This window comes from Plecotus auritus (genome assembly GCF_963455305.1).
Source record: "Plecotus auritus genome assembly, chromosome: 9".
Classification (NCBI taxonomy): Eukaryota; Metazoa; Chordata; class Mammalia; order Chiroptera; family Vespertilionidae; genus Plecotus; species Plecotus auritus.
Genome location: NC_137783.1, coordinates 128,924,308 through 128,939,378, shown reverse-complemented (window position 1 = coordinate 128,939,378; position 15,071 = coordinate 128,924,308). Strand labels below are relative to the sequence as shown.

The 15,071-nt window shown below is 36.0% G+C and overlaps 1 protein-coding gene across 3 annotated transcripts in view; it reads right to left on the bottom strand.

The window, feature by feature from the left end:
- LUZP2 (leucine zipper protein 2) overlaps nucleotides 1-15,071 on the bottom strand; it is a 328,528-nt gene that overhangs the window by 125,702 nt on the left and 187,755 nt on the right. For all 3 annotated transcript variants that reach the window (XM_080640495.1, XM_080640497.1, XM_080640496.1), the window contains exon 5: nucleotides 14,814-14,876. In XM_080640495.1, the coding sequence (XP_080496621.1) occupies nucleotides 14,814-14,876 (63 nt within the window). The remainder of the gene's footprint in view (nucleotides 1-14,813; nucleotides 14,877-15,071) is intronic.

The window sequence follows — 15,071 nt, the reverse complement described above, 5'->3', positions numbered from 1 at the left end:
TATTTACATAAAACTATACAGTGTTGGCCAGACTTCAGATATTCAAGGAAAGATTGCCATCACCATCTTCATGGACATCATCATCATTATCATCATCATCTGTAGCTTTCATATTTTGTTTATTGGATTAACACATCTAATTATAAATTCTGAGTCAAATCAGAATCTAATTGTGGAATATCTCAAATTTTTAATAAACAAAAGAGCATTTTTTTATAAATAAGTTTTTAGAGAGAGGAAGAGAGAAGGATAGAGAGCTAGAAACATCTATGAGAAAGAAACATCATAAAAATCGATGACAAATAGGCTGCCTCCTGCAGGCCTCCTACTAGGGATCAAGCCAACAACCTGGGCATGTGCCCTGACCGGGAATTGAACAGGTAACCTCTTAGTTCCTGGGTACTCTCAACCACTGAGCCACACCAGCTGGGCCCAAAAGGCAATTTTATAAAACCCTCATGAGAGAGGTGCCCTCCCTATTCTTTACCTCTGAAGACAAAGGGATACCATAAAGTCTTAACAAACAGGCCTTGCTGTTGCTCCCCATCTATCATAATAAAAGCGTAATATGTTAATTAGACCAGACATCCTTCTGGATGTCCTCCCAGATGAAGTCTGGGCTGCAGCCCTGGGATTGAGGTAGCTGCTGTGGCTGTGAGAGTTCCAGGTAGCCGCCATGGCTGCGAAGGCCTACTCTTGCACGCGCCTCTACTTTATTATAATTACCTCATGCTGCTTTCTAAGATCAGCTGCTTCCTATTTGGATTAAATGAAGAGACTCACTTAGGGACCTGAGCATTAAGAGAAAATCCTTGACATTTACCATAGTGAAGATTCTGCTCACTTAACTTCACAGCTTACACTGTTTGAAATTTGGATCACAGAAAGGATGTTTCTGACCATGAAAAGACTCTCTAAATATCAGGACTATAGTTTGGAATTACCAAAATGTGGGTTCATAAATCACTCCCTGCTTCTTACAAAAGAAAAAAAAAACTAGTAAGGTATTTACTTAAAATAATTAAGGGGCTAATTTAATCCATTTTGATGACCAGTAAAAAAGATTGCCGTCAAACTTCAGAGGGAAGGTAGGGGAGGGAGGGGGTAAGGGGGAGAAATCAACCAAAGGATTTGTATGCATGCTTATAAGCATAATCAATGGACACAGACACCAGGGGGGTAAGGGCATGAGCGAGGGCATGAGCAGAGGGGGGAGTTGGCCAGGAAGGGGGCATAAGGACACATAGGTAATACCTTATTCAATAAAGAAAAAAAAGTTTGCTAGGAGAGGTATTAATTCCACTACATTGTGAGACCCTGGAAGATATGGTTATCAGTTGTTCTTTGGTTCTCTTGGAGCATGGAGTGAAAACTCTGGACACTTCGCAGGCACATAGGCATTGAATGCACTACAGAGCTTTTCATGATGGAGAGAAAATAAAACACGAGACCTGCTTAATGTGCTAGTAGTGATTTTCAGGAAACAAAGCTTTAAGAACTATCATACACATTTAAAAAAATGTACAGATTGAAAGACAAAGAAAAAACTATTCAAAGTAAAAATTTAAGTATATGTTTATCCCAAGTGTACTTAGAATAATAAATACAGGGTAGATTATAATGACTTTTACACAAATCTCTAAATTTTAAGAAATTATTATCATATTATGACATAATATCACCAAATACATGTTTACATGCTATTTCTTAAAATTTTTTATGTTTTATACAGAAACCACACTAGAGATGTACTGAAAATGTCATTGTGTCCAATTGCAAGCTGTAGGTTTACAGATTAATTCAAATTTATAATGGGCTTGAAAACATGTGAGTCAAAAATATAGAACACATTTATCTGATTTAAATTAGACTTGCTCATTCAACTAATATTGACAATAATATAAAATTGTAGATTTACTATTGGATCATTAAGGCAGCTGGCATCTGTAAAATTCAATTATTTCTTCTGAAACATTAACAAGGATTTTATATGTGAAAAAAGGAGGTACCAAGATGATTACAGATTGCCTCAATAAATTCCACATATGAGGAGGAAAGCAGGAGGCATTGCTTTTCTAATCCTAAGTTTGAGATCTCTAAACATACAAATAGGTATGTTGAATAAGCATTTTACATGTGAGTATTTGTACTTCAAAGGAGTGGTCTGAGCAGAAAATATAAATATGAGAAGTATACATTGGTCAATGTTACAAACATGACATAGAAAATATCACTTAGAAAGTGAGTGCAGATGGAATGGAGAAATTTGAAGACGGAGATTTGACATATCCCAACAGGAAAGTAGCTGGAAACAGTAGAAAATATATATCAAAAGAGAATGAGTAGGAATAGTCAGTGAGGAATAAAAAGATCTCAAAGACATGGAGTCATAAAAACCAAGTAAAGTAAATATTTTAAGAATATGGAAGTGATCATGTGTTGCAAATACTGATGATAATTCAAATAACATAAACTGTGAACTAACCTTTTAATTGAACAGTATGGAGTTTATTCTTGACTTTGAAAGAAGAGAGCTTTCTTCATGGAGTGGGTTTAAGTATGAATTTGGAGGATGAAGATATGTTTAAGAATATTGGCAAACTTCTAGATAGTGTCACACACAAAAAGAACAGAAAAATAAGGCACTAAATATAAGGCAATATAGGATTGAGTCATGATATTTCACAGATGGGAGGTACAACATCATGATATATATGAAATAAAAGAGAAAATAGTGATGCATAAAAGAGATAATAATTAGACATCATTGAGCATAAGTGGATTTGGACCCAAAGCACAAGTGTAGGGACTGACTTGTGATGGAAGTGTGGGTAACCCAACCAGCATAACGATTGAAGGCAGACTAAATGGGTCACAATGCAGACAGATTGCTAGAAATGCTGGGAGAATTTAAAACTTGCTTATTATAACTTGCTTACTAATCAGGCTTCCATCAGGAAACAGATGGGACTATCAAAATAAGATTATTTTGTGTAGATTTAATTGAGGGAATATTTGTCAAGATGTAAGGAGTGGGAAGGAAACTGTAAGAGGTAGTTCAGTCTATTGAAGCTGTAACAACTTCAAAAATGAAGGGGGGAAGGGGAGGGAATAGACATAAATGCAAGAGAAGAAAGTTAAGTAGAGAAATACACCTTCAGAGGAGCTGTTTGACCACATGCCTTTAGAGAAAGAGACTGCTCTTGTGATAAAACTGACTGATTAGCGATTATGATTCATTATTGCTAGACAATGAATTCAGCTTATTGTAGAAAGGAAACAGGTAAGTCATTTACCTTTTTATGGCATAAAGATGCATACCTAGTGGCCTCAGATTAGATATTCATTAGTTATTAAAAACGTACTATGTGCCCTGCACTACATTAGAAACCAGGGATACATACAGAACAAAGAGGTACTTGCCCTTCCCCACCTTAGACAAGCGTGAGGCAGTGATAACGTGCGATGTCAGAAGTGTGGAGCAGTAGCAGAACACAGTGGGGGCATTGATCTACCCCTGACAGAGTACAGGGATGGAGCAAAGCCTTCCACAAACATTGAACGATAATGATCCAGATATGAAGACAATACTTTGCCTTATTTGAGCAAGAGCATTAACAAAAGACAAAGATAAGATGAGAAGGCATTTCAATAAGATATGGAGCAGGTCTCATAAGAAAAAAAAAAATTGGACATAAAAAAAGTTCCCAGGTTGAACAAGACTTTGTCATTTAGTCATAGTGAATAAGGGTGTACACCAGGCAGTTAGTGAAAAAGAAGTAACTATCTAAAAAAGCAATTAGAGCTTTCTCTTTTACATATAGCCATGAACTCAGAGGGTTCTTTCTGTTTGTTTTGTTTTCTTTTTATATCCATTGCCTGAAACATAGTCATGTGGCCCTAACTAACTTCAAAAGAAGCTGGGAGGCTAGTAAATGTATTCCCTAGCTGAGTAGGTTTAAATTTTCAGCTAAAACTCATTTGTTCTATTACCAATGGAAGACTGAGAAAATGGACATTGGTGAACATATGGCTGCTTCCACCACTCTACCTTATATTCAATTAAACTTGTGGCCAGGGGAGGCAGCGAGTATCAGGCAATTGATAAGTGGCATATATGTATAAAACAAGCAACATAAAATTTGTGCTATTAAATCTGAAAAATGTATGCTGTGCATGGACCTGTTGAGATTGTCTATAACAGTGGTCGGCAAACTGCGGCTCGCGAGCCACATGCGGCTCTTTGGCCCCTTGAGAGTGGCTCTTCCACAAAATACCACCTGCGGGCGCGCACGTACAGTGCGATTGAAACTTCGTGGCCCATGCGCAGAAGTCGGTTTTCGGCTCTCAAAAGAAATTTTAATCGTGGTACTGTTGATATTTGGCTCTGTTGACTAATGAGTTTGCCAACTACTGGTCTATAAGAACTACTTTCAGATATAGAGATTAAGAAATAAAACTTTCCTCAGCAAACTATGTCTCAGTGGTCAAATACTCAACAATTACTGTATGAGAGAGCTATTTTTTCTCTTTTTCTTACATTAAAATCATTTAAAATACACACTAGCACAGTTGTTTTGATAAGAAACCCTTGTTCCTCAAACTTGAAAAATACTAGAATCTAATTTGGAAATGTAATATCAATTGGTAAATGATATTTTTAAGCCTTTTTTTTATCTCTTAAAAACCATTTTAAGTTTGCTTTTTTTACATTATATCCAGCAACTACATATATCAGGTAAGTTTGAATTGTGAGAGAAAGTGATAAAATTCTGTTAGTTCTGTTTAGCAGTTCTCCACTACATTAACAAAGGCATCATCTTATCTCGAAGGGAAGAAATTCACGGGAATATGACTGGTGTAACATCCAACATGACAAAAACAGCTTTCAGAAGAATGCAAAAAAAAAAAAAAAGGTTTATATTCTCACAGCTGTGGTAAGAATAGTGAGCTTAAACAATGGTCACATACATGTGATATTTAGAAAGATAAGAAGCAGGTAGGTGGTCAAAGTCTATAGTCATGAGAGTAGGTAAAATGAGAAAATAACCTTGAAAGGAAAGGAAAAACTGAGTACCTAGTTCCTTCCCCACTCTCTCCCAGCTCCATGAAATGAAGCAATTGGGAAAGTCTGTAAGATTGATTTTTCCTCACCTCTCCCCTCCATTTGGAATGTGTTCTGCTTGACATTTGGATTGTTCAGACTAAGTGAAATCATGCATATAAAAGGGCTTGCCACCAAGAAATGCAATTACACATGTAACCTGCAAGCAAGCCACAGGAGTAGCGGTGACAGTGGAAGTTTTTAATCCTCCTTTGGTGAAATATTTTTACAAAAAATATATATATATATATATAAAGGTCACAAGTACTTACTGAGTATCTACTATGTGATAGGCCCTGGGTTCCTAAATGGCAATGATAGTTGTGATTCAGGAAGAAGATGAGGGGGAGCAAGAGGTGGAGGGGGAAGGGGGGTGGAAAAAAAGTCAAGATAGTTATACAGCAATGGACCAGGAGCACATATGCTTCAGAGCAGAGATTCCCAAATCTGGATCGTGTATCTTAACATTTCATGTGCCTTATTTTTCTGTGCCTATAAAATTATTTAAGTCCCTGTTATAATATTGCTGTCCATCAGTTGCTTTGGCTATCTAGTACTCAATCCTGACAGCCCCTCCAAAATTAATATTGAAAAATTATCTCTCACTCACAGTACACACCAGACTTCTGTGCAACTCTATAAGGTTTATGTTCTCACAGCTGTGGCGAGAATAGTGAGTTTAAACAACGGTCACATGCATGTGATATTTAGAAAGATAAGAAGCAGTTAGGTGGTCAGTTTCACATTTGTCTCAAAGTCTATAATCATAAACCTTTATACTACTGTATAACGTCCTGCCTTTCTTTCCTCCCTCCTCCTCCTCCACCTCTTGCTCCCCCTCATCTTCCTCCTGAATCACAACTATCATTGCCATTTAGGGACCCAGTGCCTATCACATAGTAGATACCCAGTAAGTACTTGTGAGCTTTATATATATAATGTAAATGTATTTTTACATCTAAATGTAAAAATATTTCACCAAAGGAATAAAAACTTCCACTCTCACCGCTGCTCCTGTGGCTTGCCTCAGACTTCTTAATCAGTTGTCCTGCTCTATCTTGGCCAATCAGAGTACATGAGTCCCAAGATAGGCTGTGGTGTATCCTCTACAGGTGACCTCAGAGCTTTCTTTTCAGGGCTACAAAAGCTACTCTTGAAGATTTCCCTTCACAGCCCTCCCAGGCTGATGAGTTAACAGCTTCCCCATCCTTTCTGTGAACACCTCACCTGAATAATAGAATCTCTTTTACCTAAATGTAAGAAATACAGATGGCCAAGCCTCAAGTCACACGTACTGAGGCTGAATTCCTAAACAGCTTTCAGATATCTCTATATGAAGAAGTTCTCTATATGATCTTTACGGCTCAGCCAGCACATGGCCATTGCACAGCACCTTGAACCCCTTGTTCAGAGCCCTGCTATTCTCAGTGCAGTGCAGACACTAGCTGTATTGGCATCACTTGGGAACTTGTTATAAATGCAGATTCCAGGCACTGCTCTCAATCAGAATCTGCATTTTTGCAGGATCCCTAGGTGCTTCTCAAGTACATTAAAATTTCAGAAGCATGGAAGAAGAGTCTAGCTTTTAAAAGGCTCCTAGTAAGAAAGAAATTATAAGAAGGGTTCTTAATGTATTTTAAAAGTTTGTATGAAATGGTAACTCCTTTGAAATTTCCTGATATTAATTTTAAGTTATTAATATTATCATGATGACCTGGATGGTGTGGCTCGGTGGTTGAGCATCAATGAACCAGGAGGTCACAGTTCAATTCTTGGTCAGAGCACATGCCCAGGTTGTGGGCTCAATCCCCAGTGTGGGGCATGCAAGAGACAGCTAACCAATGATTCTCTCTCACCATTGATGTGTCTATCTCTCACTCCTTCTCCTCTCCTCTCTGAAATCTTGTCTTACCTTGATATTTTTATTTAAGTACAATATGGAACTTTTTGGTGTACGCCTTTGTTTAGAATCATTTCCTAAGCAAATATTTACTTGTCTATAGCATTGCTTATTTTTTTAAAATATATTTTATTGCTTTTTTACAGAGAGGAAGGGAGAGGGATAAAGAGTTAGAAACATCGATGAGAGAGAAACATCGATCAGCTGCCTCCTGCACACCTCTCACTGGGGATGTGCCCGCAACCAAGGTACATGCCCTTGACCGGAATCGAACCTGGGACCTTTCAGTCCGCAGGCCGACGCTCCATCCACTGAGCCAAACCGGTCAGGGCGCATTGCTTATTTTTTAAATATATTTTTATTGATTTCAGAGAGGAAGGGAGAGGGAGAGAGAGATAGAAACATCAATGATGAGAGAGAATCATTGATTGGCTGCCTCCTGCACATCCCCCATTGGGGATTGAACACACAACCCAGGCATGTGTCCTTGACCAGAATCAAACCCGGGACCCTTCAGTCCGCAGGTCAACGCTCTATCAACTGAGCCAAACCAGCTAGGGCTAGCATTGCTTATTGATGTCCTAATTTTACCTCAGAAGCCTTTGACAACGATTATGATGATGATTTTACTTTTTAAGAGCTAAATGTTTAAATATATGCTAAATGTCTAACAGGCATTGTTTTTTCATTTACAAAATTAACAGTACTCTGAAGTACATAAAACATATAAAATAATGTTTACAAAAGACTTGAATAAGAAATCAAAACTTTCCCTTTAGTTGAAGCATGGCAGAGAACACCAGATCATTTTCAATGGGAGAATGGAAACAGTGGTCCAGATGCAGCCAGGAGCATAAGTCACATAATTTCAACTGAGAATCATTCCTTAAACTGTTGACAGTGTTGGTATCTAGCCAACATTCTGCAGCAGGAAATTAAAACTTGGCAGAACCAATGGCTTGCAACACTAAATAAAACAAACTTTAAGGTAGATCCTAATCTCCAATAAAGCAGCAGTCCTGGCTTACATCTGAAAGGCTGAGTAAAAATTCTGTGTCCTTGCAAAGTAGAAAGTTCACTGATGCAGTTGTATCAGATAACAGAAATTTTCAGATTTATTTTCCTGTGTATTATGCTTTGGCCATATCAATCAGATTGGCAGCCCCAGCACCTTCTTATAACATGTACTTACAGCATTGATTTGCAAATAAGCTGGACTGGAATTGGATTCACCACAATCAAATTTAACTACTTTCTTCACAAAAAAATAAACAACTAACAATCTTTTCATTTGCACAGGAACTTTTGAAGCATCAACCTTTTTTTTTTTTATATTTGTTGTCTTAATCATGAATGAATTGCTATAATTCTAATCCTTTCATTCCTTTCAAAAGCAATCCCTTCAATGAAACATTTAGTGACTATTGCCCTTATCTGCCCCCTTACAATACTTTATTCTAAAATGCTCATTTCAATATGTTTTTATTGCAGTTATTTTGTATAATTTTGGTAATTAGTATTGTATTATATGTTATATGGGAAATATTACCTATTCTATAATATTATGTTCTTTACATTCTTCATGGTCAGAGGTTGTTTTGTATAATTGAAATTTAATAATATGAACATTCCCTAGGAATATAGCACAATGTTGAACAAGATGGGGAATTAAGTAATATGTTTATTCTAAAAAAGAATATCCAGACAAATAAGTCTTATATATGCAATTAAATCAGTAATGTTAGAGTACTTCTATAGACAGAATTATACCTAATAAAACATTCCCTCCTTGCCTTAAGCTGTTTACTTGGAATATACAAAATGCCATTGATGATGAAGTGGTTTGATTAGTATTACCCCAAAATTCATGTTTGCCTGGAACCTGAGAATGTGACTTTATTTGGAAATAGGGTTTTTGCACATGTAATTAGATGAAACCAGGTTAGAATGGGCCCTAAATTCAATAACTGGTATCTGTATAAGACAAAGGGAGGACATACAAAGATAGAAACACACAGAGAAGGCCATATGAAGATGTAAGCAGAGGTTTTGAGAACCCAAAGAATGCCAGTCATTGCTAGGAGACATCAGAAAGTAGGAAGATGCTAAAAAGGACTATTCCCTAGAATGTTCAGAGGGTGTATGGCCCTATGACACTGATTTTAGACTTCTAGCTTTCAAAAAATTGAGAGTAAATGTCTGTTGTTTAAAGATACCCAGTCTGTGGTACTATTACGGTAGCCCAAACACCTAATACAGATGGGTTATAATAAACTTTAAATACTGAATACACAACTAACCAGAATAATCAGTTGATAATACATTCTCGAAATAATAATGTAAAAAGGCAAATCAGCAGAAATAAAGTGAAAAGATTGTAATGGAATTAATTACTTAAAAACATCTCAGGCATGTCCTGGGTTCAGTATATGTTTGACTCAAATTCTTATACCTATTCACCTGCAGGCAGGCGTGAGAATCCATTTTCAGAATGATGACCCTGAAGCACTCGATTACATTAGGAAATATCCCATCATCCCCACTTGAGTGTGTTTATTGAGGCAAGATGAAATAATTTATTTTAGAAAGATTTATAGCCACAAGAGTTGAACCAAAATGGGGTTTCTTTTTAAAACTTACTAGATTTTTCTCTAGATTGGAGTTTATCAACTTTATTACTTTTTTGTTTTAGTAATGAGTTCCCTCTCATTTGAAAAATATACATATGCACCTATACTTTTTTCAGTTATGATATGTTTTCAGGATGGTCAGAGATTACCTAATAGTAATCTTTTTATCTTGCAGGGTCTCTAAGCATCCCCATTGTAGAGAAAATAGCAAATTAGGTAAATCAGCTTCAAAGTCCAAATTTGGAGGTAGTGTCCACTGTTATTTAATACATTCAATTATCGGTGCTAAGAACAGACTTAAGTGTGGTCTTAATTTAATCCTCACTGTATACAGAGTCCTGGCCGTGTGATTGTTTGGTAAAAATGAGAGTGATGGCCCCGGCCAGTGTGGCTCAGGTGGTTGGAGCATCATCCTGTGCACCGAAGGATCCCGGGTTCAATCCTGGGTCAGAGCACAGAGGCAACTGACTGATGTTTCTCTCTCCCATCAATGTATCTTTATCTTCTTCTCCCATCCTCTCTCTCTAAAATCAATAAATAAAAAACAAATAAACAAGCAAAAAGATACCCTAGGGTGAGGATTTTTGAAAAGTGAATGATAATATTCTAGAGAAGGTAGGATTCTAACTTCAAAGATTCAGCATTAGTTGAGAAAATAATTCAGAGAAAAGCAGAGTTAAAAATCACATAAAAATAGGCAAGGTGCCCTGGCCGGTGTTGCTAAGTGGATAGAGCGTCAGCCTGCGGACTGAAAGGTCCCAGGTTCGATCCCGGTCAAGGGCATGTACCTTGGTTGCGGGCACATCCCCAGTAGGAGATGTGCAGGAGGCAGCTGATCAATGTTTCTCTCTCATCGATGTTTCTAACTCTCTATCCCTCTCCCTTCCTCTGTGTAAAAAATCAATTAAATATATTTAAAAAAATAGGCAAGGTGTCCTGTGTACACACCAGGTATGGTAACATGCACACATGCACAGCTGAATCCTCTATTACTGTTACAACCACATGTTTTTTTTTAACTACTATAGAACCCTTCGATGATGACCTGTCATATACTAAAGCTGGTTACTATGGACACTAACTCTTTTTTCCCCCTAAAAAAAATGTTATTAATACACAAGCCACCAAATATTAGAAAATGTTTTCATAATGTGTAAGGTTTTTAGTACTAATCCCACATTTTCAAGAAAAATAAATAAAGCAAACACATTGGAAATAAAATATATCCTCTATATTTCTAAAATTCCATTGCAGCTCCTGAGCAGACATGACAGGTTTTGCTAATCAGATATGATCCCTGCAATATGTCGATTCAGGAACAAGTGATTAAATGTTACCCATTGTCTTATGCACAAGGAATAGGGCTGTGGGATACCAGATGGGGTCATCAAGCTGGCCAACAGCTTCCTGAACTTGGCAGAGACAACCAGCTCTGGGTTTGTTTAAGGAGTTGTTCCTATACCACAGCCTACAAGCTGTATAATCAGCGCTCCTAACAATTTTGTGAAATCCCTATGTGGTTTCATAACTCCTTTTCTTAACAGAGGATTTTTTTTTTTTTGCCACTACTAAGAATAGTAACTGGCACATTGTCCCTAAAAACCCATGTTCTATTCCTCAGATGCCTGGATATGTGTCAATGTCCATTAGAACTATTTGGAAATCCATAGTTTGGGCAATGACTTGACCTATGGCAAGATTTTTCTCCCAGGCACTTACAACAACAGCAATAAAACAAAACATAAAAATTATATGAGCCATGCAAAGAATAGATGAGCAAAAGAACTGAGAGAGAAGAAAGAAAGAAAAAATGAGCCATGAAATTGTGAGAGGAAAGTGCCACTGAGAGGCAGTAGGTTTGACAAGTTTCTGATTTCCATCACTGGGCAGAATGGGGCCCACTTGTTTCTGACTTTATTATTTTTTAGTATGATTCCTTATTCTAACCTTAACTTGAACTATCTTGAATTAGTCTCAGGAAAATAATCAATCATAAGAATCTATATTAAAACAAGAGAATGGAGATGGCCCCTAAAGTGCCCTTCCTCTCTCTCTTTCTCCCTCCCTCCCTCCTTCCCTTCTTTCCTTTCTTCCTTTTCCCCTCTCCCTTTTCCCTTTGATTGCTGTCTGGTCACTAATTTAATATAGACTATTTCAATATTAATCTACATCAAGTATAGCCAGCTATGTATCCCATTATAAAGTCATAAACATATCACATACATTGTAATAAGGAGTTTCCTTTCCTCTTTCATTCTCACGTTGCTCTCTATATTCTCCCTTGTTTTTTCACAGTTGTGATTTTAGGTTTGAAGGGTTCTGCCTCACAATCTTTGAGTCGCAAGCTCCCATGTAGCCTGATACAGGTATACCTGCATGGATGGAAAAATCAAAATGCTTTCTACCCTACATAACACTTGCTTGAAAAAAAAAAAAAAAAAAAAAAGAGTATGCTCTGCCCAAACCAAGAGGTCACTAGTTTGATTCCTGGTCAGGGCAATGATTCTCTCTCATCATTGATGTTTCTATCTCTCTCCCTTTCCCTTCCTCTCTGAAATAAATAAAAATGTATTTTTTAAAAGTAAGAATATATTGCCGAAACCGGTTTGGCTCAGTGGATAGAGCGTCGGCCTGTGGACTGAAGGGTCCTGGGTTCGATTCTGGTCAAGGGCATGTACCTTGGTTGCGGGCACATCCCCAGTGGGGGGTGTGCAGGAGGCAGCTGATCGATGTTTCTCTCTCATCGATGTTTCTAGCTCTCTATCCCTCTCCCTTCCTCTCTGTAAAATATCAATAAAATATATTTTTTTAAAAAAAGTAAGAATATATTTTCTTTTTTTGATTGTTTGAAATATTACAAATAGTAGTACATATGTCTCCTTTTTTTTTTCCCCATTGACCTCCCCCCGGCCTCCTCTACCCCCCAGTACATGCCTTTACCTGCCCCACCCCCCAGTGTCTCCTATCCATTGGTTATGCTTATATGCATGTGTACAAGTCCTTCGGTTAGCTCCTCCAAGGGACATCTTAAATTTAAAAACTAAATCCCTAAGTGCTAATGTAAAGTGACTTTTTTATAGTTGTTTTCATATATAGAAAAAATTCTCATTATTCTTTAGCAATTTTTTAAAAATGCTTTCTTCTTTACGAACTTACTGATAATTTCACTTAGAATCACTCAGAGGACTTCAAGCTTCTCCCCAAAATCTCTTTATACCTGTATTGTCACCCTCATCTTTTATATCTGTTTAATCAATTTACATTTTTTAATTTTTTTTTTACTTCTGAACTAAAAGTTCAGATAGTGTCTATAGGTTGTAGACAGTGTCTATATAGTTTTACTATGTTTACCATTCAGTTGATGATATATGCTCACCATTAGGTTTTTCTTATTTTTAAGAAAAAATTTTTTCTGGTTATCAATTTTCATCTTGCAAAATTTCAATATTATGAAAGTGAGCTGTAATAAATTTAATTACAAAAAACACATTCATTAGACATTACTTTTGCAGAATTGTATTTCTTTTATAATTATTATAGCATACACACTTAGAAAATTAATATACTATAAAATATCTCTCAGTAACAAAATATTTTGTTTGTCCTCATATGTATTTGTTACGAGTAAATTACTGTTTGATTTTGAAAGTGCTCTTCTTTAGCTGAATGCTAGATTTCTTAAAAAAATATCTAAGATTAAAAGCTAACTGATGAACCATATAGAGATGTAATTAACTCACAATCCTCTCATTATCATACAACTGGGTTTATGCTTTATGTGAGTATGTATGTGTGCATATGTACTTTTTTTCCTATATTAATACTGTCTTTGACATTGTTTTAAATGTTCTCCTTGTCTTAAATGATCTGTGGAAAGTTACTGACTTGAGTCAGCTAGCCCTTTCAATGAGCTTTCACTGGGCACCAGCAAACAAGAAATTATCCAGTATACCTAGTATATTCTGGTAACCTATCTGCTGGTATTTCCACTATAAACAAGAAATCCACAAAGGAGCTTGAAAAATTAGGTTTTAGGGAAACCATTATCAAGTCCACCCCATCACACTTTCTTAAGAAGACTCAAGAAAAATCATAGGAAAGATATAAAAATACAATAGAATCACCAGAAAATCACTTAAATTTTTCTTGCTTCCCTTTCTTCCTTTCAGTCCTTGCAAATCTGATAAACCATTTTAATATCATTGAGTGCTGGTGTGGAATGCTGACAGCAGGCGTTTGTAAAGCCTATTGTTTAATATTGACATCAGGTGGGAGCCATTTAGGAATAATGCTTTTAAATGACTCAAAAAATTAAAGAAAGAATAGAAGAAAGGGAAGGAAGTTAGTAAATGCTAAAGTGATTGATTTGAGGTTCAAAATAAACCATAATTAGTGGGATTGATCATAAAGGATGTATCATTACTTAGACATGGTTTAATAGTCCTAAATAATTACTTTCATTCAAGTAAAAAGTGAATAAAGAGGTGAAAATATAAACACAATGGGGGATTTAAAAAAATAAAGCAATTGTACAAAAAGATAGAGAAGTAATTAAAAGAGAAAAAAGTATATAGATTTTTATAGGGTCCTTGCATATTAAAGGCTATAATAAAAGTGGTTACAGCTTATTTTGTTAAAATCTACATTATTCTATAATCCATACATAATTTTTTTAAATTCTAGATTGGTTCTTCCTGGCATGAAGTCAATTTCTAGCTCTCTTTCTTTTTTAATTTAATTTTATTGTTTAAAGGATTACAGATAGTAGTACATATGTCTCCTTTTTCCCCATTGACCTTACCCCCCTCCGCACATGCCCTCACTCCCACCCCCCACCCCAGTGTCTTGCATCCATTGGTTATGCTTCTTCTTCAGTGCCTATGTTGTCATTTTGTAGACTAACTTACAAAATAAAAACAAAATTTTTAATATTTTCCAAGCAAAATATAATTAAAAGGAGAAATGAACTAGAGATATATGAACTAATAACATTATCAAATATTTGTAAAAATGGTGATTATCTACTCTTTGAAATTCTTAACTTTATAGTTTTTCTCCATTAGTACATATAACTAAAGGACAAATGTGCATGTGAACAATACTCCAAAGATTTTGGCAAATCAATATGTTTGTATATAGATTTTTGATTTATATAAAATTTGCCTAAAATATGTCTTACCTCATTCTGAAGATCCCGGATCATTTTGCTCTTTCTTTCCACTTCAGTCTTTAAAAAATTAATCTGAAAATGAATAGAAAATTATGTGGACACATTTCTTATTAATTTTTGTGGCTCTTATAAATTTATTTTCATGACGTTTAAGCTATAATACTAGTATAATCATCTTTTTATCAACAAATATTGAAAAAGAACAAATGATTAACATTTTTATTAACTAAACTTTCATTGCCCAATTCATATATATAAATCTACTGA